General features: G+C 36.4%; 2 protein-coding genes across 2 annotated transcripts in view; both read right to left on the reverse strand.

The window, feature by feature from the left end:
- Nucleotides 1–26,299, reverse strand: part of LOC139978049 (uncharacterized) — a 294,882-nt gene that overhangs the window by 156,236 nt on the left and 112,347 nt on the right. The gene's annotated exons all lie outside the window — the stretch shown is intronic.
- LOC139978051 (uncharacterized) overlaps nt 4,971–26,299 on the reverse strand; it is a 58,984-nt gene continuing 37,655 nt past the window's right edge. Inside the window, exons 2-12 of the mRNA XM_071988001.1 lie at nt 20,005–20,059; nt 19,629–19,705; nt 19,057–19,114; nt 18,286–18,603; nt 17,161–17,381; nt 16,418–16,555; nt 15,308–15,457; nt 12,980–13,099; nt 11,035–11,154; nt 9,240–9,371; nt 4,971–8,117 (exon numbers count right to left, since the gene is read on the reverse strand). Coding sequence (XP_071844102.1) covers nt 7,869–8,117; nt 9,240–9,371; nt 11,035–11,154; nt 12,980–13,099; nt 15,308–15,457; nt 16,418–16,555; nt 17,161–17,381; nt 18,286–18,603; nt 19,057–19,114; nt 19,629–19,703 — 1,581 coding nt within the window. The 5' untranslated portion in view covers nt 19,704–19,705; nt 20,005–20,059 and the 3' untranslated portion in view covers nt 4,971–7,868. The remainder of the gene's footprint in view (nt 8,118–9,239; nt 9,372–11,034; nt 11,155–12,979; nt 13,100–15,307; nt 15,458–16,417; nt 16,556–17,160; nt 17,382–18,285; nt 18,604–19,056; nt 19,115–19,628; nt 19,706–20,004; nt 20,060–26,299) is intronic.

Here is a 26,299-nt window from a genome sequence, read left to right on the forward strand (position 1 = left end):
CTGTCGCTATCAGAAAGTGGTAAACCAGCACGGACCTTGATTTTAAGTCCTTTTGGTACCGTTTTGTTTTTACGGTATAGTCTGTAGTTGGAAAGATGATGCCGATACCTAACCCGTTTTTCGGAAAGGCGTCGAAGCGTTTTCAAAGTTTCAAAGATGCTCTCCATTTTGAAGCATAGTTGGATCAATTAGATACCAACAGTGAAAGATATAGATAGGAATAACGGAAAAACTGTTAAACAACTAAGCTGCATTTAGAGAAAGGCTGGATCTCGAGTGAGATACAATAATTGAATTAGGTAAGTGATTGGAAGTAAAACAGCCAATGTTTGGTTTTTGCAGAGCTTTATATATTTATATATATATATATAAATATATATATATATATATATATATATATATATATATATATATATATATATATGTACGTATAGTACATATATATATAGAAGATCAACAAGTGCACCTCTAAGTAAGCGTTCAATTTCACTCATTAAGATCCTGTTTTCGTTCGCTGAGACGCTTGGTTGTTAAACGAAAGAAATATTGTGATTGCTGAAGCTGTTGGCTTCAGAAACATGTGTGAATTTTGTCTGCATCTTTAGATATCTAATCACGTCCATATACTGGGACGTCAATTCTTTTCTAGGATTGGATGTCCAAGCTAATCGTGACTTGAGCTAGTTTTATTTATTCCAAAGCAACCCATGTTACGATCAACCATATATTCGAAAACAATACTGCGTAACTCGTAATGAATTGATATAGTAAAGGACAAATTATTTCTCGATCAATGATAATTTAGAATCAACAAGATCATTAGCTTTGACATGGTTCAACTTTTATATTCTAAAAATAAACTAACCCGTATCGCACCTATTATACGGTAAAGCTATTATACTGTTTATGGATCCACTAGCAATTGCTCGGCCTAGCGGGAACACACAATTGTTGCCCATTCTGAGCCTCCACTGATCCCCATTTCCCTACTGATCATTCTATCGGCATAGATCGACAACCCTGTACACTATCGTTACGTACACTATCGTAATATAATATATTTTTAATTCTTCGTATAGGATAAAACGAATTGCGTCAAGTTTTTAAAAATTGTCATGCCATCTAAGGTCTTTTGTGGTATAATCCATGATGTTTGCTTAAAAACTTCTATCCTATGTGTCGTAAGGCAAATTATTTCTAATGTTGTATTTGTAACACTTTAAAATCACAAAATGAAATGTGACAGTGCATATTTACATTTATAACAATGTCGAAGCAAGTTGAAAACCAATTCTCTGCACCGTTCTCAAGCTTTCTTAAATTCAAGTTCCCGGTTGTCTGGGCAGCGTGAAGTCACTCGTCACATATACATACAGATGAAGCGATATCCAGACATGAAACTGCACGCTTATCAAAGTTGGATTTTCAGTTGGGGATTGTAATCACTTATCATTGTACAGCGCCACCTATTTATATATAATTTACCCATCAAGTTAAGTAAGGTATTACAGTTTGGCTGTATCCTACTTTTTCAAGTTATTCATTTTCGTTTTAAAATTATGTATATTAAGGTTTGTGTCACACAACACTTGATTGAATCATATATTGTGCCATTAAATGGTTCCTGCGGTGATTTTGGTGGACGGAGTATATGTTCTCTACCACCAGATAAAAGTGATCAATGCCGTGAACGAAAAATGCAGGCGCTTTGACTTTCGCTATGCACGGTCATGGCGTGCATGAAGGTAGTCGGTTCTGGTATTTTCTTACATTTGCATGTAAATATTAAGTGAAAGATTTCTTTAAACTGCGGATGATTAAATCCGTAGATCAGTGGATTAACGCAGCTATTAAAGGTAACTAGACCTGCAAACCAAGGAATCACAACGTAACTCTCTGGAATGACGCAAGCTACTGCAAAAGGCATGATGCATACAATGTAAGCACAAACCACTAGAAAGAGATTTTTGGTAGTTTTAACCACCATGATTTGCCGAGAAATCCTTCTTCTCTCATCACCTCTAGATGCCTGATAACTATCCCTGCGTATTTCCCTAAGTATCCGATATATGAGATAGTAACACGCGATAATGACCACCAAGCAGGGAAACTGTATCAGTATACTACGTAACATTTCATTGTGGAACGATCTTGGATGCTCCGAGTCCACCGTACAAACACTGTAACGATGGGAAAAGCCGAGTGCACCGAAACCTAATGCTGGCGGTAAGGTTGCGACTGTAATAACATATAGCCAACCGAGGAAGATCATAACGTATACGTTTCGGGAACAGTAAACTTTATCATAAGTTGATCTCGGACGAGTTATCAAAATTAAACGATTGACTGCAATCAAAGCCAAATTGATAATGCTAGCTCCTAATGTTATATAAGTCATTGCTTAAATAATCTTGCAGAAAAAGGTCTCCGGAAGGTAAAAATGAACGCTTAACAGCGCTACTGGATGTTATATGATATACACGCAAGAAATGCCACCCGAAATGGCTAGGTTGACCACAAAAGGGGTTGGTGGTAGTTTGAAGTTTTCGTGAGGCGCAAACAGCAAAGACAACGAGAAAATTGCCAGGTATTCCTATGACACTTATCACAGCAACGTCGACGGTAGGTAGGGTGTTTGGGATTCGTATTATTAAGTTTTGTTTTGATTTGTTTACTTTCTCCTTAATTCCTTTGTTCATATTTTATCTATTTCTGATTTGACTTTTTCTTCAGTTTTTTGGAAGTGAAACTCTTCGACACAACCTCATTGTTTTTATAGTTTTACTTCCCTTTACATTTATTGCTGTTAATTAACAGCAATGAAAGTAAAGGGAAATAAATTAAACATTATTTTTTCTATATTGTGCAACTTTTCTACTATTTAATGTTGTAGAAAAAGAAGTAAACGACATAATCCATTAGTAGAACGTTTTATTTATCATAAGTAAGCGTAAAAGAGACATCAAGATGGGAATATATAACACTAATAAAACTAATCATTTAGATTTGAAGTGACGAGATGTAATAAGTTGCCATTTCAATATTTCCACCACAATTTGTTGAAATAAAGAACTTAGTAACGATTTTTCAGAAAATTGGTAAATTACCAACTCTTGTATATAAGACAACATTGTAACATTCCGCCGAAAATTGTTGATATGTACCAGATGTGACTTAAGAAATAAGTTTCAGAGAAATCGTCATCATTTTAACATTTTGCATAAAACTAAATTGTTTAAATGATAACTAAACTGTAATAAGTTATCATTTTAATATTTTCAGAAAACTATCAAACTGATCAATTGGAAAGAAGTTAACATTTTAATACTGCGCAGATATATGTTGTAAATAACAAAAATTAACATAAGAAACCATTTCAACATGGTTCAGAAAATTATCAAGTTGCTCAGTCGGAAAGAATGCACAACTTTACTAGATCTGGTACAATAGGGTAAAATTGGAAAATTCAGCTCGGGCACTCGTCACATTTTAACTAATGTATCTTATGCCCTGCTTTCGATAGAAACTTCGGTATCTAGCCCAACACTTTCTTCTGAGCTCTAACCTTCGATTATTTGTAATAAATATATTTTGAGGATTAAAGTCTGCGCCAATCATTCCTCAGCTTAGCGAAAAGTTGGCCTTCATTACTTTTGTTTTACTTCTATACAAATTTCGACCCCGCTAATACAAAAAAAAAATAGGTGATTACATTTAAAATGGTAAATGCAGTATATATATAATAGAAATACCGCCGGCTCTACTAGGAAAAGTGATGAAAAATTGATATTATCGAAAGTTTAAAAAACAGTGAGAATTAAATTTGCTACTTTATCGCAATTTGTAAAGACACAACAGAGGTCTCTGAAAGCAGTCTATTTCTCCCAGAAAGTTTTGATCATTCGGAAATCCAATTGGTAGCGGCACGTGCCTTCGAATGCTGTGTTCTCGATGAAGTGTGGTAGTATTGCTATCGTAGTCTTCGGATTTGAGATTTCAAATGCATATCTGTGAGTGTAAACATGTATATAAGCGCCGAAGGATTTTACTGAAGAACGACTGTCCATACCGTTGTGGAATTCAGGTGGCGAGATGATACTCAGTACCGTAGGCTATAACATATTTTTTTTTCACCAAACGCATACCAACGAACAATCATCGTGCAATGAGACTATTTTGCTACAGGTGAAATACTGCTATTTTTATTGGTGTCTCTATATAAGTATTTTACTTTTAACCCAACAAACATATTATAATGATTCCTAATTTTCAATTTTGGTTATCTTAGGATCCAAATTTGTATTCGTATTTTAAGGATAAGGGTATCAAAAGCACCAAAGAACGACGCTGAATGAGAGTCAGAAGTACTGCTTAGTAATTACCGCCATCCTTATTAATGTCTGTCGCTTACCTACTAACCACAGTATTTCAGTATTTGCTTTTAGGCTGTTCTAAACTGTTGATTACGCCATCCATAGATATAATGATTATTTGAAGAGCTGATATATCACGAAAGGTTTGGACAGCCAAAAGTGATTTCAGATCCATTGCAAGATAAACTTCCAATACGTCCTTAAAACCTTGTGGTAATCAAATAATGTAAAATGCACCGAGAACAATGGCGCTGGTTTTTGTAGTGCGCATGCGCATTTTCCATTCAACAGAGTTTGCCCTCTGAGACGTGCTGTTTGATACAGTATCCATTCTGCGGTATGCGATGTAGAAGATTCTCACTCTACGCAATGATCAGTGATAATAGCCAAAAGGGTATTATTAATGAAGCAGAGGGCACATGAATTTTTAGTATCGGGCCATCGTACTGTTAAAGTTCTAACATCCATAGATGTGGGTCTCCATCGAAACTCCAGACTTGCAGAGTTCCAAACACCGTTTCGAATGAATACCCCAAAATTACGATCTTAAAGGTTTTTCTCGAATTCATGATGACGTGATATCTGAAAGGACGAGATAAATCGATGAACGGTTATTCCTAATAACAAAGCCATTGAACACAAAGTAAAGACATATGCCGGTAGGAAGAGGTGAGACCTTGACCGGGCGTGACAAGTGAAATCGCTAATTAACAGACGGTTTGAAATCGCGAGTGGCATTGCAACCAATCCTGTCAAAAAGTCGGTTACCGTCACACCAAACATGTCGTAGTAGTTGCTAATTTTGCGCAATTCTCTGAAGCGGATAAATGAATCGAGAACCAACGCATTGCCAAATACACACACTAGTGTAATGGGCGTGTATACAGCAACGTAGACGATAGTTCCATAGACACTGGCTCTTAATGTAAATGTAACTGCTTCTCAAGTCACTTCCACTGTAATATTAGATAAATCATCCATGATGAATATTAATAACATAAAATAGTATTGGTAGTATTGTGTTATATTGTTTTGTTCTCGTCTATCAAACTGACCAGGCGAAAACGTGATGAATGAAGTTGATGAAACTTTAAATGCAAAGTTTCTTCTTCTTAAGTTTCATTAAGCCTATCAAGAAGCACTTTTAAATGCCATAATTAGCGACATGAGATGTAGTCCTACAAGTTTTGTGGTTTCTGTTGTCTTCGTTGTTACTATTGTTCTATGCTAAATAGAGTTAATAACAATTTCTTTAATAAAAAAAAGGCAAAAAATACGTCAATTACAAAACAATATTTTAGTCTTAATCCGCATACAGCATGTCAACTCAGCGGACCGAAAGACTATAAGACTGCAAGACCGCAAGACTAGTTAACAATAACCACTTTTAAAAGAAAATAAATTTGATCTTATAAATTATCTAATCCTACATAGTAATACATACTTCTCAATACAATATAGCAAAGTATCATTAACGTGAGTGTCGGTACTACTTCAACCACTCAAAGAGAGAAACATCTTCAATACTGTATCAGATCCACTGGGCCCATTTCTTTTCTGGTTGCAATATGCAATATGTGCAAACCGGAATCGTCGATGATTCAAGAACTCTAAACCTATTCACTAGTGTTAGCGGTATTACAAATTTTCTCCTAACATTCATAATATGGGTGTACAAAACAGATTTGTAGTTAGTCCGTCCTTGCATAGTTCCTGGACTGTAGTTTATGTACTATAGTTCCTGTCTCATAGTTGGTGTACTGCAATTCTTGTACTGTAGTTTCTGCCAGTACTGCTGTTGATTTTCTGAAGTTCCTGTACTGTAGTTCCTGTACTCTTGGCTTAGTACTCGTACTCGATACATTTTGGAAATCTTATTCCTATATAGTCCTTTATACTGGAGCAAGATGACCTGCTTCTAATTGCTCTTAGTGCTTGTGCCTAGAGGCGCAATCACGTATACTTCTACTGAGGATTTATCCCTAACTACCCCCCACCCCACGCCCTACTTGATAACCCACTGACACACAGTATTATAAAATTCCTATGCACAATAAATTACAAAATACCGCCTAAGCATCCTACATTTTACCAACATTTCTCAAAGAGGCGGGGACACTCCTCCCATTAGATCCCTTTCACTGGGCGACTTACCGTCTAAGCCCTCCCAAATGGCTGCGCCTAAACTTTTGCTCGCACTCATACCAATGGGAAGTTTTGTAAGCGCAGCTTACTCGTGCTTTTGTACTAAAACTGTACTACAAGTCTGGGATAAAGTAGATAATTTGCCTATGACTAAATGATTTCAAATGCGCCAAGTCAGGTAAGACTATACCGAGCAACCCCCTTATATCTTAAGTGTTAGCGGATGTATTTGATAGTATACGGTTATATCTAAATACTGAAAGTAAAAGTGTTGTATTAAAGATTGCAGTGATGGTGATCTCTCTGACTTTGCCCTAAATTGACTATCCTTCAATTACGTAGTTTTATCAAAGTTTGATCAGATGTGACGCCGCAGAATAAGACAGATATGCAATTGTAAAAGGAAATTGTTAATGTGTGAATGTTTTATGAAAGTACTACAACGCACAGAATTGGCGTTTCCTGCTTTGACCGTACACTAAATTTTAGCTATTTATATTAAATGTAAAATAAAAAATATAACAACTTGCACTAAAAAGTGTTAACCAAACCATGTTGTAATTTGACTACAGAACTGTCAGTGCAGATATGTGTTCACCCTGCTCATTAACCAGTCTGTGTTCTGTGCGTGTTTTTGCCCCTTCTGTTACTGTATGTTACTTGTCATTTAGCCTCTGAAGAAGATCCTACTAGGATCGAAACGCCGGGCCAACTTACTTTTACAAATTCTCTTACACAGGCTCTCTAGTGGATAAGCAGTTTGCTAACAGTTTTACTTTATTTTGAGTTTAATATTGGAATAAATAATGTAAGTATTAATCTATCCAAACTCGTGCAAACCCCAAGGCTGTGTTTTTGTTAAATATACAACATGCATTGATTAACCATTACCACGCCTTTATTTAGGCATGATCCCGTTACAAATTGTGCTGTATCCTATTCAGCATTAATTTAAAGCACGATTAGACTAGTTGAAGTCAATTTTAATCCTGCGAAACTGATTTTCGCAGCCACACGGTTGACACCGAGTCTTTCACAATATAATCACAATGAAAGGTCAGCCTGCTCAAAAATTCACATTAACGAATCGAATAAGAATCCACTTGTCAGGTTTACATGAGCAGTCACAACGAAAAATTAAATTACTTTAGATTAACCGCAGCATTAAGGCATTATACTGTTTCCTTGTGCAACAATTTAAAGGTAAGGGTTCGTTGCTACCTGAATGTGCCTTGTCAATCTGGGTAATACAAATTTAGTATAAACAAGATTCTACTCTTCATTGCAATTCATATGAAGTAGATTACTTCTGTTGTTCTTCTTTGAATTGGCGTTTGTCAACATTTCAACTCATGTAGGCTGGTAGTTTTTGAGCAAATATTGTTGTAAATCAACTCTTTCTGCTTTTCTCAAAGCCTCTCCGAGAACGTCATAAGTTGCAGCGCTGGCCATTTTCATTTTCCACACAAGTAGCATTTGGTAATTCTTCTCCTTAAGAGTTGGATTACTCATTTGTTCGATGTTGCAGAGTTGTTCTTCAGACACCTCAAGGTTCCTTCCAACATCTCTCCAGAATTTTCCAATTTTTGCTGATAAGTCCTGTGAAAACAAAATATAAGAGAAAAAGTACACTCATATCAAGATGTTCTGGAGGACCATCGTGAAATAAATTAATCTTAGAAAGTGATCCTAATTATATCTTCATTTAAAGCACAAAACGTTTTGCTTTGAGAATTTATGTGGGATTTCATATACTTATATGTCTGTACGCAAATCATACACTTTCCTATATACCTTATCTGCCGAAATGTACCTATGTTTAGCACTGTGCAGCAACGAAATGACCGTAGAAACCTTTAAATCTGTTTGAACGGCAATACACTGCCGGGCGGCTGCTGTTATTCTGGCAGAGACTTTTGACATGACGTATGCTCTCACGGTAACCGTAAAAGCGGCTAGGCATGTAGGTTCATCATATGATGTATGGATGAAAGACCCTCCCCTGTCATGAAAAGAGAGATGTTGGTGTCCGGTAACTTTCGAGGTACATCGATCAGAAAATTAAGAAGGAGACCAAAACTCCTGGGCCATCGCCGGTGGATGAGTAGTTGAAAAGTACTCGTCGGTGACAACTACATATAGAGAATACGCTGTGTATCATGCACAGTGCAGGGCAGGAGAGAGGAAGCTAACATTTCTTCTCAAATGAATGAACATTGTGTGTTCATTGCCTGTGGATGACACGTCCCGTAGAATAAGGCCAAATGCTGCGTCGAGAGGAGGTTCCCACCAGTTGATTTCAGTGTAACTGTGACAGAGTGTGAACCCAATTTCATTCCTCTCGACTTACAACTTGATTCAAAACGCAGATGTTTTAGTTCAAAATGAACAATTCTGAATAAAGAGGCAGTGCACAGAGACCCGGAAGTGTGTTCGTAGGTAGCAGCGCAAAGCACTTTACGAATTTTGCAGTTAAGGCTGATGGGGACAAAGGCATGAAAAAAACACTTGAGAACGGAATGAAATCAATATAAGTAAGAAATTACTTACAATAATGATACTGAAGACAAATACGCGATAAAGGTTCGTTTTGGTTTACAGTTTCGCGTTATCTTCTCGAGAAGGCCTAATTGGATAATACTTAATAAATTACAATCTATTAAGCTGAATTTCACCGTTGAAGTAGCTCTTCGCAGAATGAAGCAACGATCAAACAGTTACCTGAAGAGACTCTTCACTAACATCACTGTCTTTGGTTTGTGCAATTGTCGATGGAAGTTCTTCGTGTGTATCTCCTGCAGTAGCAAACCCCATCGAGGGTAAGGTTGCTTCAGTTCTTGATTGACTGGATTCCTTGTAATTAATGTCATATCAATACTATTTTAATTTCGAGACATCCCATGGTTTCATGATGTATTGGACATTCTTATGTGTATATACTTCAAGAACTAAACCACATATTTTTGTTTTAAACAGAAGATTGATTTATCAGTACATTATGTAGTCTGTAGTATGTTATTTAAGTCATTTATATGCAACGTGCCATGCACCATGGCGTCACTGCTAAACTATAGCACATAGTCTAAGTGAAAAATAATAATTATATCGTAGTAACGCTTTTTTTTGGGGGGGGGGGGTATGGTGGCCTAGTTTTCATTTTTGGGGGGCATTCCATGTTGGCGCTTAAATCAGTTAAACGGCATGAGAAGAAAACATATATACAAAATGGCAGACTTCATCCTGACTTGCATCAAAACTGAACCTCACATATCCCTACCTCAACGGTATCAAATATGATAGTCACCTTTGCATCATTAAGCAACCATTAGTGTAGCACCATTAATTACAGTCTGTTAGGTAAACAAGTTATTAATGCAATATTGCCCACTAAAATGTGCCAGTTCCATCAGCAACATGGCAGGACATGCCACGGTATTGACTGCTTGTATCTTATCATACCTTAGCATACGATACATTTGAAAGATCTGCTTCAATGAACAGTGGTTACCGCATGCATGTAGGGTCAAAAGCTTGTGTGGTTGAAAATATTATATTGCTGTTAATTTCTATAAGGAGGAGCTTCCCTGCATAAGTCTGCAAAGTTATTTCCCTTTGGTTACCAATAAACTGCTATCAATATGTTGGGTGCCAAGACAACATTATAGCACAAAATGAAGTCATGAGGCATTGCTCTACTCAATATGATTAGTGAAAATAAAGAAATATACACCGTGCTACGATGATCATATTTGTAGATGTTTGAAACATATTATTCACTTATATTATTCCCCTGTTGTTCTTATATTACCAGAATTTGAACTTGTTATACTACATCCCTCTTCCTCCAGCTCACCTTATTCATCGATTGGCAACTGCTCTACAACGCTTAAAATCCCCGTTAATATTTAGACAATTTGGTTTCTTTCTCATATCTCGGATTTCTAAAGGATTGGGTGTGTATATAGTATCTGGTTTTGCAAATGGGGCCCCTGAAGACCTATGTACGAGGTTGGTTTGTTATCTGCAGTTATCGTTGTATATATTGGCACTTAAGAGAAAGCAGAAAAACTGCATTGTAACCTTGGAAACCCTAAAAAATTTCGAACACAAGGAAGCACGTATCGAATATGTGTAATCTATGCGTGGAAGAAAAGCTAGATATTCTCCGTTCAAAGCACCCAACGATCAATAAGAGTGTAATGAATTATCATCTCAAAGCATCCGTAGACGTTTCGTGGCAGAAAAAAAACTGCCAATGGTTACAAACCAGGTACCTTTGACCTGGGTGTAGAATGTCCTTGTTTTGTATATGGTGCATTACCAGGGTCACAAAGACACTATTTGTTTAAATTTGAATGGAAGAACAAGGGGAATAGCTCCATTTTTTTTTTACATTTTCGCGTGATCTTTTCAGTGAAGGACTAATTAGTCAGTACTTAATCAATTACAATATATTAAGCTTAATTTTGCGGTTTAAGCTACTCTTCGTAGAATATAGCAACGGATAAACAGTTACCTGATGAAGCCTTTTAAGAACTTTGGTTTGTGAAATTGCTGGCGGCAGTTCTTCTTGTGAATCTGCAGTACCATTCTCCGTTGAAAGTATGGTTGCTTCAGCTCTTGACAAACTGGATTCCTTGTAATATAATGGCATATCAATACTATTATTAGTTCGAGACCTATAAACACATCCCATTGTTTCATGATTACCAACACATACTACTTTGTAATGGACACTTAAGTGCATATATTGCAAGAACAACACCAAATGCTAAACTTTTTGCAAACATCCTTAAACATCCAATCGTCCACAGCACCGGTATATACATTATGTAGTATGTACCAGTTTACGTTATTTTGGTCATCTTTATGCAATGTGCCATGCACCATGGCGTCCCTATAGCACATAGTCTTAGTGGTACATAATAATCATGTCATAGTAACGTTTTAAAGGGGGTGGGGGTTGAAGGGGTATGACGATTTAGCTCTCTTATTCTAGGTACACCATGTTGGCTTAAAAAGCAGTTAAACGGCATGAGAAGAAAATACTTTATAAAAACAGGCAGACGTCATCCTGACCTGCATCAAAACTCGACCTCAAATATCCCTATACTCCAACGGGTATCAATATAATAGTCACCTTTGCACCATAAAGCACCCATTAGTGCAGCACTATTTATTACATACAATGTGAAACTCTGTCACCTTAACAAGTTGTTAATGTAAGATTGCCCACTCAAATGTGCCAGTTCCATGATCAGTGTTATGATGGCAGCATATGCCTCTGGGGTTGAGCTTCAGTATTGATTGTCTGTATCTTACCCAACCTTAGCGTGGGAGACTTTTGACAGATCTGCATCAATAATCAGTGGTTACTGCTTGCATGTAAGGTCCAAAGCTTGTAAGGTTGAAAATTTGATATTGCTGTGAATTTCTAGGAGAAGCTTCCCTGCATAAACCCGCACAGATATTTTCCTTTGGAAACTAATTAACTGCAACCAATATGTTGTGAGCCAAGACAACAGTAGTTTTGTAACCATTCTATTCAAGAAATAATTACCTGAGCAATGTCACTGGGCACAGCCAAAAAACATGGGTGCAAAATATCATCAATCAGTCTAGCGCAAAATGAAGTCATGAATCACTGCGCTACTCAATATGGTTAGTGAAAACAATAAATATTGACCGTGCTACGATGATCACATTGTAGATGGTTGAAAATATATTATTCACTCATATTGTGCACGTGTTGTTCTTACATTACCAAAATCAGAATTTGTTAGACTATACTTTACCAACCTCCCAGGCAAACTCAGGCAACTGATTTACAACGATTAAATCTCCGTATATGTTTAGACAATTCGGTTGCTTTCTCATATCTCTGATTTCTAAAGGATTTGGTGTGCATATAGTATCTGGTTTCGAAACGGGGCCCTGAAGACATATGTACGAGGTTGGTTTGTTATCTGCAGTTACCATTGCATATTTAGGAGACTTAAGAGAAGCAAAACAAAAAATACACTGTAACCTGGGAATCCTACAAAAATGTCGAACACAAGGAAGCACGTATCGGATATGTGTAATCTATGCGTGGAAGAAAACTAGAAATCCTTCGTTCAAAGCGCCCAACGATCAATAAGAATGTAAGAAAGTATCATATACAGGTATCCGTAGACGTCTCGTGGCAGAGAAAAAAATGCCCATAAGAACACTCTAGGTACCTTTAACCTGGGTGTACAAGGTCCTTGTTTTGTATATGGTGCATTTCCAGGGTCACAAAGACACTATTGTTTAAATTTTAATGGAAGAACAAAGGGGGATAGCTCATTTTTTTTTACATTTTCGCGTTATCTTTTCAGTGGAGGCCTAATTGGTCAGTACTTAACAAATAACAATATATTAAGCTTAATTTCGCGGTTTAAGCTACTCTCCGTAGAATATAGCAACGGATAAACAGTTACCTGATGAAGCCTTTTACGAACTTTGGTTTGTGAAATTGCTGGCGGCAGTTCTTCTTGTGAATCTGCAGTACCATTCCCCGTTGAAAGTATGGTTGCTTCAGCTCTTGACAAACTGGATTCCTTGTAATATAATGGAATATCAATACTATTATTAGTTCGAGACCTATAAACACATCCCATTGTTTCACGATTAACAACACATACTCCTTCGTAATGGACACTTAAGTGCATATATTGCAAGAAAAACACCAAATGCTAAACTTTTTGCAAACATCCTTAAACATCCACTCGGCCACAGCACCGGTATATACATTATGTAGTATGCACCAGTCTGCGTTATTTTGGTCATCCATATGCAATATGTCATGCACCATGGCGTTCCTATAGCACATTTCATTTTTATTTTTCATTTCTTTATTCCAGTATAAATTTACAGAGAAATTTATAAATAGGATAAAAATATAATTATATGCAGAACATCATAAAACAGGTCAAGACATATAAAAGTTTATGAGTTTATAGTCTAAGTGATACATAATAATCATATCGTAGTAATGTTTTTTAAGGGGAAGGGGTTGAGGGGGTATGCAGATTTAGCTCTCTTATTCTAGGTATACCATGTTGGCTTTTAAAGCAGTTAAACGGCATGAGAAGAAAATATAAAATTAAAAATGGCAGACGTCATCTTGACCTGCATCAAAACTCGACCTCACATATCCCTATACTCCAACGGGTATCAATATGATAGTCACCTTTTCACCATAAAGCCCCTCTTAGTGCAGCACTATTTATTACATTCAATGTGAACCTCTGTCACCTTAACAAGTTTTTAATGTAAGATTCTCCACACGGTGCCAGTTCCATTATCAGTGTCATGATGGTAGCATATGCTTCTAGGGTTGATCAACAGTATTGATTGTTTGTATCTTATTCTACCTTAGCGTGGGAGACTTTTGACAGATCTGCTTCAATAATCAGTAGTTACTGCTTGCATGTAGGGTCCAAAGCTTGTAAGTTTGAAAATTTGGTATTGCTGTGAATTTCTAGGAGAAGCTTCCCTGCACATAAACCCGCACAGATATTTCCCTTTGGAAACTAATAAACTGCAATCAATATGTTGGGAGCCAAGACAACAATAGTTTTGTAACCATTCTAATCAAGAAATAATAACCTGAGCAATGTCACTGGGCACAGCCAAAAAACATGGGTGCAAAATATCATCAATCAGTCTAGCGCAAAATGAAGTCATGAATCATTGGGCTACTCAATATGGTTAGTGAAAACAATAAATATTTACCGTGCTACGATGATCACATTGTAGATGGTTGAAAATATATTATTCACTCATAGTGTGCACGTGTTGTTCTTACATTACCAAAATCAGAATTTGTTAGACTATACTTTACTAACCTCCCAGGCAAACTCAGGCAACTGATCTACAACGATTAAAGCCCCGTATATGTTTATACAATTCGGTTTCTTTCTCATATCTCTGATTTCTAAAGGATTTGGTGTGCATATAGTATCTGGTTTCGAAAGGGGGCCCTGAAGACATATGTACGAGGTTGGTTTGTTATCTGCAGTTACCATTGCATATTTAGGAGACTTAAGAGAAGCAAAACAAAAAATACACTGTAACTTGGGAATCCTAAAAAAATGTCGAACACAAGGAAGCACGTATCGGATATGTGTAATCTATGCGTGGAAGAAAACTAGAAATCCTTCGTTCAAAGCACCCAACGATCAATAAGAGTGTAAGGAAGTATCATATACAGACAAACGTAGACGTCTCGTAGCAGAGAAAAAAAAACTGCCCATGGGAACACTCCAGGTACCTATAACCTGGGTGTACAATGTCCTTGTTTTGTATATGGTGCATTTCCAGGGTCACAAAGACACTATTGTTTAAATTTGAATGGAAGAAAAAATTGTAATAGCTGTTTTGATAACTGTTTTATTTGTTCGGATTTTCCTTTTGTTGTTTCTCAAGTAATTTACCTATAAGTCAGAGAGACGGTTAATAAACTATAGAGATGTAGCGTTACTCTAAAATTGATGTCTCGCTTTATTTTGTGTACTTCTTAGACATATATATTCATATGCGCATACACACATACATACACACACACCTAAATTAACACATACAACATTGAACATCATGAGAATGGGAGTTGTGAGAGAACAAATACAGATTACATCTCTACAGCTGCCGTTAAATGTACACCGTTTGTAATCCAATATTAATAGAAAAATATTGAACATTGAAGGATATTCTTTCCTAAAAAACACAACATACATTACAAAGTTAACTCAAGCATAGCCACTAACCTTTAGTGAGAACTGTAATTCCACAAGCTTCGACTCTTGGCCAGCTTTGAAGTAACATGCACATCCATCTGTTTTGCCGGAGACCCCCTTTTTTAGGACAAACGTACAGAAACTTCCATTCGTAATCGCAACTGTGCCAAAACTGATTTCCTTTAAAGGCAAAGAGAGTGTTATATGAATATGACATTAATTGAATTCAACATACTTTAACTTATTTGGGAAAACAAAGTAAACTTAAGAATGCATAGGCCTATATAATAGTAACTTTTGACGTTTTTCTAGGTTGCGGGTAGCTTGATCTTAGAACGATTCGTGGTCGCTAATTTTATTCCTTGTTCTAAGTTCTTTAGAGAAATATAGAAGATAGTTTTAATGTCAACTTTGGGTTTTTGATCAATAGATTTATAGCAACAAATTCTTTCAAAATAATGTCATCATCCGTTAGTCTATAACTTTACCAGCAAAACCGAAGGTAATTTTGAAAAGTGATGCTTATATTAGTTTTAAATTAATTAAATCGGATCTACTATTAAATAACTACAAGGTAATAATGAACAAATATTTACTACCGTTAAATAATAACGTACCTAGTTTACCTTATTGTTGCAAAGAAATGGCGGATTCTATGAAATGATGGAAGCCGGACCGGCATTAATATCAGTAATAAACTAACCAGCAGAATGTCATATACAATATACTTTTTTTTTTTTTTTGGCGTGAAACGTGTCATCACATTATACAGAAAGTTTGATAAAGCCATTATTTCCATTGGCACTGACAATGATAATTTAAACTTTGTTGGAAACATTAATGGATGTGGCGGTTACAATAGCAATTCTTTAATTAATTTTTTACTTGTGCAACTTTTTTTGCAGGCTTAGACAGACCATATGGTATTGCTATACTTCCCTACACAACGATAAGTGTCATACACTAGTTTGTATGTTAATTAATGATTCAGTAAGATTATGTGACATTCTATATTACATATATATACATATATGTGCTTCTGCTGATGGTAATAAAGTATTCGAAAAGAAAAAATTATTCAAGCTTAACACCATGATAGTTTTAATCTGATTTATTTAAGACTAAACTGTTTCAACCAACCTTTGTATTGTTTTCTTCGTCATATGTCCAATTAGTTGGTACTAATTTTTCAAATAAAACTTTCAGAGGCAATTGCCCGTCGCTGTAAAACACGTCTGGTATCCGATGCAACACAATTGCTGGATTCAATTTGGGAAACTTTTGAGAGTAGACAGAGAGAAAATGACATTGCAAGGTTGTAAAGCAATATCATTATTTAAGGTTGTTGTAGTGAATTAGAGAATGGTTATGGTTAGATGGTAGATGACATATCCCTTCACATAATGTTAACTGTATCTGTACAACGGTAGCTTATTACAAAATGGGTAAAACCCCAAGTTTACCGTTTAGCTTACAGCTGTCTGTGCACACTATTACATATTTATATGATTAGTAAGATGTTAATGGTCCGAATTAGTGTTCATTAGATACATATTAATATAAAACAACATTATTAATAATGAAGAGTTATTTTTCCGGCACCGACGTTTTTGCTACTATTAACTCTTATAATGAAAATACATATAGCTTGCGGCACTGAAGCAAAATCTGCTTGAACGTTGATTGTCTACATGGTATCTCAGTTTCTCATATTAGTAGAGAAACTTTAACTGATAGAAGTTACTAACGAATTTAAATATTAATATGCCACTGGCAGAAAAGACAGTTGTTATGTATCATGGTGCTTCAAGATTTAGGGCTATTTTCCCCGTATTGCACTATTTAACAGTTTTTTACTCAGGTCGAGTTATTAACTTGCTTACATCTCGGCAACTTGGTAAGTCCCAGTAGTACCCGATATCAAGAAATATTTCATTTTCAATAGAAGGACGCATAGCGGCATACAACATAATCCTCTTTGCCTCGACTATATCATCACAAAGTTTAATTTTCCTCCAGCTGAAATTGAAAAGCTGCATCACACAGGTTTTATCAGTAACATCACACTGAGTATTTATTTCCTCTTCCCATTGTGGTTGGGTGCCTAAGACAATAAAATACAAAAAACAAATATGTGGTAAAAAAAACAGGTAGAATTGAACATCGGATAAAGGTCCTTAAATTTAAAACTGAAATCTTTACCTAGAATAAACATTTCCCTCTTTCTTTACAAACGTTCAACGCAACTGGTATTCACTTACGCATAAAACTTTAAAATGAATAGGATATGTCAAATTGCTTTTGGTAAGTATCTCAGTTTTCAGTCTTGCCGTACCCTCACTCCTGCTCTTGTTATAAGTGACCTTGACCATTCGAAATGATTATACAGTGGATTACCTAATTATCTTATCAATAAGCTAAAACGTGCACAGAATGCTGCCGTTACTAAAGTTTATTTCATGTACCATCTAGATCGCATGTTAGACTTCCCTCCTGCAACAGGTTCACTGGTTGCCTATCAATAACCGCATACAGTTTAAGATTCTTACGCTTCCCTAAGGACACAGGACCTTGTTATCTTTATGATTTGCTGTCCATGAGGACCGCTGGTTATTGAACTCGGTCATCTAATCGTTCTGATCTCTATGTTCTAGGGTTCACTCTGAGTTAGGAGAACGCGCTTTTTACTTCTAAACTTTGGAATAGTTTGCCTGTTGAAATATGTAGTAGTGACACTTTTTACATTTTTATGAAGAGGTTAAAAACTTATCTTTTCAGTCTTTATTATCGGCTCATACGTTTAAATATCGTACTGCTTTGATTTTGTATGGTTTGGTTTACACTTTGATGCTTTATTGATCTTTTCAATGATAAGAATAATCACAGGCTATTCATGTAACGTGATTTTAACTCTGATTAATGAGTATATGTAACATTCCGCTGTATCATTTGCAACCGTACAAGGGGTTACACCATTTTATTTTTCAAAGAACATAACCATAATTTACCTTCTTTATGGTGACTGCTGTATACCTTTGCTTTCCATCCACATTTTTTCTTGAGAACCAAACAGTGAGGTAATTTCAATGTTGCTGGTATTAAAAGCTTAACGTTATTGGGAAGGAGTTCTACCACTACTGAGGAGTTACTAGCAAACGATAATTCAGGTTCATCCAGATAATGATGTGAAATTATTCTCATTCGGATCAAATATTCACGTCGCAGAGCACCGGGAGGTATTTTTAAGCTGACACCGGTATTTTGAATGTCTAGCGTTCCACCGTCTTTGCCGATCATTGATTCTGCTCTCATGGAACGAGAATCACCTAACGAAAAGAAAAAGGAAGAAAAAATATGAAATATATAGACAGTTGAAAAATTGTTTATATTTAACAGACTGTTGTTTCTATTAGTTTCACTGATTTATCGATATTCATAATTCACTTTCTCGTTTTATATATAGTCCTCGATTGCGTGATTATTGATGTTTCATGCTTTACACGTGGACCAAGATCGTACCAAATCCGTGTCCTATATGTAAGTGTGAAGAGATTCATCTTGGTTCCATCATTTGATTGCTCGTCATTTCGTCATTTAACGGAATAACGTTTGGCTTAGTAACCTTTGACGATCCCTTAATTTGTTCCATTACTTTCAATACAAACGCCAAAAAGTTCTCAAAAAACAAATGATGTACACTATGATTCACAGATACCAATGAGGTGTTTAGTCCAGTAATACATGTCTTTCAACCGTTAGCAGTTTAATACACAACTTACCTTCGTCCTTCTTAATGTTCTCGCCTGTATGAATTAGTACTTCATCTGCAGACGTCACCTGCGCATGGTGAAAGGAAGGAACAATTATATCAGAATCGTTTATTCAGATAACAGAAGTGACATTCGTGCTGCAAAAAAAGCCTCAGTTATTATAAAACAAAAAGGTTCTCATTGATACTGTTGAATAATTTATTGCTCGTACCATATTTGTTTTTGTGATAAATTCAGCTACAAATCACTAGTATCACCAAAAGTGGTTTGCCATAGAGGTTATCATTGCTGTCAATCCACTGCAAAAACAAACGCAATTTCAAGATCTCATTGCGCGATAAATTTGTAGTATATTGCAATGGGATACGTATGGAACTAAACAACATATAATACACACAGTTGACTAAACTATCGCACAAGGAATGTCACAATTGACTGAAAATAAAACCTTCAAACAACTGATCGTAGTAAAGATTTACGAATCAACCTGTCCTGATCGTGAAAATAAATTGACCATTTTGCACTATTTCGAATGATTAAAGGATATATTTCTCGAAATGTTACATTTACCGAAAACTTACACTTCCTTCTTCAAATTCTCTTCTGACTGATAAACTCGTCTGTGTTTCTCTAACTTTCTTGGTGTCCTCTTCCATCTCTGGTTTGGTGGTCAAGAGGTAGGCAATGAAATTAACAATGGAATACTTCAAATTACACATGCTCAATTAAGTATTAATACCGTGATGGATTACCCATTCCGTTTCAATGTCATTTCTTCTTTTGAGATTTCTATCATTGGAAATCAGATACGAACTTGCATGGTCTGAAACTTTGTAGTGCACTGGATTGACTCGGAAGTTATTAATCATAATTGAAGCAAATTAATGTCCCTATATATATCAACGTAATGGTATTGCAAAGTATGATTTTAATAGTATAGTGGTTAAAACTACCTACCTTTTAAGGCTTTCACTATATCCTGTTCGAAAGTATACCTTGTTATTTCTCGTAACTAAAAAGGTAAACGCACAATACAATTAGCATTCGAAACAGCCGTAACATCAAGAAAAAGTTCAATTGAGTAAAACGATCATAAAATGTATATTAATCAAATAGTAATGCAATACATCATTGTCTACGAAATTGAACTCACTGTTCAATTTTGTAACTTTGCACAATTTTTATCCATTGAAACAATGTTTTTTGTTATACTTTCAAGCTGCGTGTTGCAAGGTGATTGCATGGGAACCAAGAAACATATCACTCATTAAGTACACACGCATACGCACCCACGAATAAGCCAACTTGACTGCACAGGATCCGAAGGATGCAAAGCATCGGGAACAAAAAGGGATGATTGCTTTATAGGCTAATTACAGCCGTTCAGAAATTGTGCACACTGTTATTGGCTGCGAGTACAGGGGTGCGGCGAATCCCCCGCAGCGGCACAATTTTCAGATTAACCTTGGACTATGCTAGTAATTTTTTAAATATGTGCCAGAAAGAGGAATGGGATAAAGAGAGATGGAATGAGAAAAGAATGGAATGAGCGAAAAGAATGGCAAGAGAATTGGATGACATTAGTGAAAAGAATTAAATGAGAATGTTGGGTTGACAGAAGAATTTTTTGAAGATATAGTCGAATATTGTGTGAGTCTTCTAGCACACCACATCATCGGACTAAATCTTGTAGTATTAAAAGTCTATCCGTTTCTTTGTTAAGCTTTTCTTTGACTGTGTGCGGAACGAATATATTTAGGCTGCACCTAAACTGACATTAAGAATAGTGCCTATCATCAAGTCTAATACTGTTAATTCTTTGTTATATAATAACACCGCCAGACTTAATAACATGAATATGTAAATCAGCTTTACAGGGAACACAGTACAGTCTTAAGCCAGTCATAACACTCTGAGTGACGTCATAATGATAAAACTCTCACTGAGATGATCAGATTGATACCATGGACGAGAAGATGACAAGTTGGGAAAAGAGGGAAGTATTCAAAAACAGAACAAAGAACATCGTTGTTGGATCAATTTAGTGTCAACAAAAGGATAAATTTTACTTATCCCACAAAGCAGCATATCGGTCCCCCCCCCCCACCCTTTCGTTTATATGGTCTGTTTCTATTGTACTGTTAGTCATGTAAAGATATTGCCGCCTTCTCTGTTCATAAATTACCGTTACTAATTAACAGGAACATGAATCTCTGTCTCTCTTACCATTTCTCCTGGTAGATTACCCCGTACGTCACAGGTCTGGAAGGAAGAGAAGTTATTTTTGTGAGATTCTGAAATTCAGGAACATGTGATAAGGCGATACAAAAAAATATAAATGAGAATGATATATCTTCACAAATATTGCAGTAAACTATTCCTGGCAGGTAAACGCACATCTGCATTAAGCACACTAAAGTCAATAGAGGAGAGAGACTCGTTACTGTAAGAATCACGGAGTTAAATACATGAATACATACATCAGCTTTATAGGGAAGGCAATGTTAATCCGTCATAACACACTGTGTGACGTCATAATGATGAACACACGGATAGAATTAAATAGAATAGTGTAGATCTGTCAACATTGAAACATTTCATGAAGTATATTTACCCTACATAGATTTTACTTTCTGAATGTACCCTGTGTATGTTTGTTTAATTGGAAGTATTTACATGCGCACAAATAAACTTTGCAATAGTCGACTCTCTGTTCAACGATAGGCAGGGAAAATTTAGACCAGGAAGGAACGTTCGGTAAATTAATGTATGATTAGAGTGGGCTTATGTAACCGATACGCCCCGTGTGTCATCTAGACTGACTTGAATTTGCAGAAACAGTGTGAGATCGTCACTGCTTTGTCTCTATGAATTAGCCGGACTCGGAATTGGATTGAGTAGCTCGTATATTCTACATGATACATCCTCGGTCCAAGTGGTCTCGGATTTGGCTCGGTATTAGCAAAATATGAGTGTTGAGGAAAATCAGAGTGTTTCTTATACTAGAACATACAGAAATATTGAATGTCTCTGATGGAAAGAGTACTAATAACAATAGGGACCATTTAAGGATACAAGGCCCGGATGTTACATTATATTATCGTCAGCGTTTGAAGATAACTATAAAAACAATATTAATTCTCGTTGGTAAATATTAAAAAATCAGCCACTTTACCAGTACCTTTCAACACCTACCTCCTCTCACTCGGACCCAAGCTCTTCGAGATCCTATGTGTTTTACATATTAGTAGTTATTCAAAGGTCAAAAGGAATAATGCAAAAATGTTAAACCATTAGTAGTTCAGATTCACCATTGTCTTGTTGATATCATAATGCTGCTACTTATCTATTGTACTGTACATACATAGGGTGGTACCAAAAGACATTTCTTGATAGTTAAATAAAAAACTTTACATTTAACCTTTAAAGTTGACCTTTAATATCTTCACCTTCACTTTGATTTTCCTAGTATGTTAATATACATCAAATTGATAAACCTAACCTCAAGAAATACACTGGTGTCATTGTTAAATTAATAACAGATCTGCCCTTTCATATCTAGGCCTGCTGGGACCCATACATTTGTGTCAGTCACATATATATTTTCATTAGTCTCAGTAAAATAATAATGTAAACATTAGAAATCTCTCAAATCCCATTACGTTTACTAATTGTTGTATTGCTGCGTACAGCAACGTCAGGCGTTAAGTTTCTAGAGATGAAAAGTATGCATCGATATTTTCACCAATAAAACCTTCTGTCAACTGAGATGGTGTGAGATAGAGTCATTAGAAGTACGATAGATTCATTTCGCTTCATATGTTTTTATCTGTCTGAAAATGTTCTACTGGGGGGCTACAGAAAGAAGGACAAGATAATAAGGACGAAGTTCGGGAGAATGAGCGTGGAAGGGAGACTTCAATATATTGTTGTTCAATGAAAACTTAACCCCCCCCCCCATTTATTTCATCATTCCTCGTCCCAGGGGTTTCTAACGTGTACGTGGTATCAGACGATATATATATTCCAGACAAATAAGTCCCCTTGTTGCACAATTGAACCTTCTTTTTATATATTAATCTCGTTACTTCAGGATGAGGACCTAGCCCGCTCCTCCCAAAAGGATCTCGAAGGAAGGTTTTTTCATCCTTGATATGTTAATTTAAAATAAAACGAATCAAACTAGAGAAGTATGCGATAACATATTAGGCAAAACATATAATTTTAGTTTCCTGATACAAAATAATGTCCTAAAGTGAGACGAGGGATTACATGAATTAACACTTCATTAGTGCGCAAACATGTATCTTAATATTGACGTTTCTATAAGGTCTCGTTTCATGTTAGATGAATAATATAATACAACAGCAACTGGCTTCTTTAGGAACAACAATATGGTACCATATCAGATGTAGGGCTTTGGAAGAGAAGAGTAGGGACAGTTTACAGTAGAATATGGAAAGTGGTTTTCTACCACCAACAGAAAGTTGAACAAAATAGAAAGTTCAGGATGATAAAAAGGTGACGTATAATTCGCCATATCGTCACAGGGTCTAACGTATACTGTGAGCCTGACAGGAGTGTCGGGGAAAATGAAGATCATATCCTACATTGACGCTCTGTTATATTGTGACCTGTATCACCTGCTAATGTCCCATAGCTCAATGATATGTCACAGTTAAACAAATCTAATAAAAAAAAGTCAACTGAATCTTTTATGTCAATACCTTAAAGTTAGAAAATCCTCATTGACTAGTTAAGTCTCTTGAGCTATGTAAAATGTAGAACTCGCATTCATTAACCAAACATGTTTTCCTTTGCGGCTGTGACAGAATACCTACATCGATAGACTATTTGACTATGTGCTCGGTTATACCAGAAAGTTGTATCTGTGCATAAGTTATGCGGTATTTGAGACAAATCCTACTTATGACATCATCGAATGTGATATTTCAGTCATAGCATTTTGCTCAGGAATGTAATGCCGGCGGATTCGAGCGGTAGTGTGATCCACGTCCTGGGGGAGAGTTTGGAGTGCTGGGGGTCTTCCTCCCCTTTGGAGTATGTCTGAAAAATTAGTATGTCAACTGGAGCCATCTTTCGTCGATTCTGGAGCTAACTTTTATGCCAAGTATTTACCTATATTTTGGTAATGGATTTTCTGCAAATCTGATGTCAGCTTGTGTACGTAATAGGTTTAATACAGTACCGGTTTATTTGTTCTGTATTAAGTTTCACCAGTTCAAGCCTGTATTGACCATGCTCAAGGCAGCCAGCCCCTGCCATATTTTGTGGGGATCCCTGCTGTCAAAGTGACCACTACATTACTGTCTTGTACGTTAGGCAAAACCGTTTTGGGTCGAGTAGTCGAGACCGTAGAACGCTCGATTCCATTGTGACTCCTCTAGATATAAATAAATGATGACTCCATAATAAATATATTAAGCTTATCATATTTATGCCTTTATACTTTTATATACCATGATGTTTTACATGAAACATCTTACTGTTAACAGGATATTAAATCAGGAGGGATTTTAATCAAATTATATTTGATGAAGGATTAAGCATTCATAACTTCCTCTTTACTGGCGCTTTCTTGGTACCTTTATTTTACATACAGTACTTCATGTCCACATTGAGCGATACTATGCACAACAGAACATGAACACAATATATACCCAATATATAAAATATGTTAAAAAAATATCACCCTTACTGATAAACTCCACGAGTTAATAATGAGAATAAGTGACAAGCATGTAACCAAAGTAACTGTAAATAGGTGTCTTTACAACAACGCCTTCTTTGCAACTCATTTCTTTCAAACGTCCATTTACCTTTAAGTCTGACTTTAAGCCTAACGTTACACAGAATAACATTACTCTAATGGTATGACGATCATGAAACTTACGGTCGTGCCGCCCAAAATAGACAGCAAATATTATATTTATGACCCCCTTGCATACTCGTTGGTTGTTACAGTTGCGCTTCGTAACTTGAGGCAAATTGTGCGAAACTCTCGGGTTGTTCCTACTGCGCAAGTGCAAACATTTACCAAGTAAAACGTTCACCAACCAGTACTTAACCAGTATTTAAGGACTGCTACTTTTACGAAACGTAAGCAGGTAAATTGCTAGGAAACATTTACCCTCTTGTCAAGAAAGTTTTATATTGAGATAATTAACGATGTTTTATATTTACACTGTGCAGATATGAGCGGGATTGTTTGTCAACATTATTTACTCTGGCAAGTTGCCCGATTAAGGCACGGTGGTGCGGAGGGCATGCATGTTGTATCATATTGTTAGTAATGAAGACACGTGATTGCGTGATAATGGCTCAGTGTATTTAATTTACAAGGAATATTTGCTAATATGTGGAAAAATAAACGGGGAGTAGGTGATAAGCAAGAACATTTAAAATATGTAGTACTTGACATATTTTTCAAAAGTAGTAGCCCGTCGGGCTTTCGTTCTGAGTTTTTTCAGCCCAATAACATTTTGAAAGAGCCGTAAAAAATTGTAAAAATTGTTGAATCTTCGGTACCTATATAGAAACAGAATACACTATTGAGATTTGCTTCCATACGGCCTTACTATGTAAGTGCGTAAATCACTTGTCCCCAGCATAGCGTGACTGTGCACATCGTAACATTAAGGCCTCTTCGTCAAAAAATACATCACGAAACATTTCTGACATTTCATGTGATGGTTACCGATATCAGGTGCGTATCCAGGGGGGGCGTTGGGGGCGCGCGCCCCCCGGGTAAGGAAAAGAGGAGAGAAAAAAAGAGAAGAAAAAAGGGAAAAGGAGGGGGAAAAAAGAAAAGGAGGAGAGGAAGGAAGGGAAAAGAAGAAAGAGAGAAAAAGGAGAACAGGAGGGAGTAGAAGATAAACGCCAAGACCTCGGGAAGAGAAAGAGGAACAGTCATAATTACAGCGTTGACCCCTATAATATACACAGGGTAGCCAGTGACAGATCGAGGATTACGGAGGGGACGTGCGCCTCACCCTACCCCGTACACCGACAACTCCATTTTTGACGTATCCATTTTTCCTCTTTCACTAATGTATCTATATATATACTATATATGGTCTATCATAACGCGTGTGTGTGTATGGACGCCTTAAACAATTGTACAATTGTGCTATGGAACCAACTGTGGCTGGTCTTGAACTCAACCGAGTCGTCGGGGAACATGACGCATTTCGGGAAGGGGCGACCGCCCCCCCCCCCCACCCGAGCAAAT

The sequence above is a fragment of the Apostichopus japonicus genome, chromosome 12, assembly GCF_037975245.1.
Source record: "Apostichopus japonicus isolate 1M-3 chromosome 12, ASM3797524v1, whole genome shotgun sequence".
NCBI classification, from domain to species: Eukaryota; Metazoa; Echinodermata; class Holothuroidea; order Aspidochirotida; family Stichopodidae; genus Apostichopus; species Apostichopus japonicus.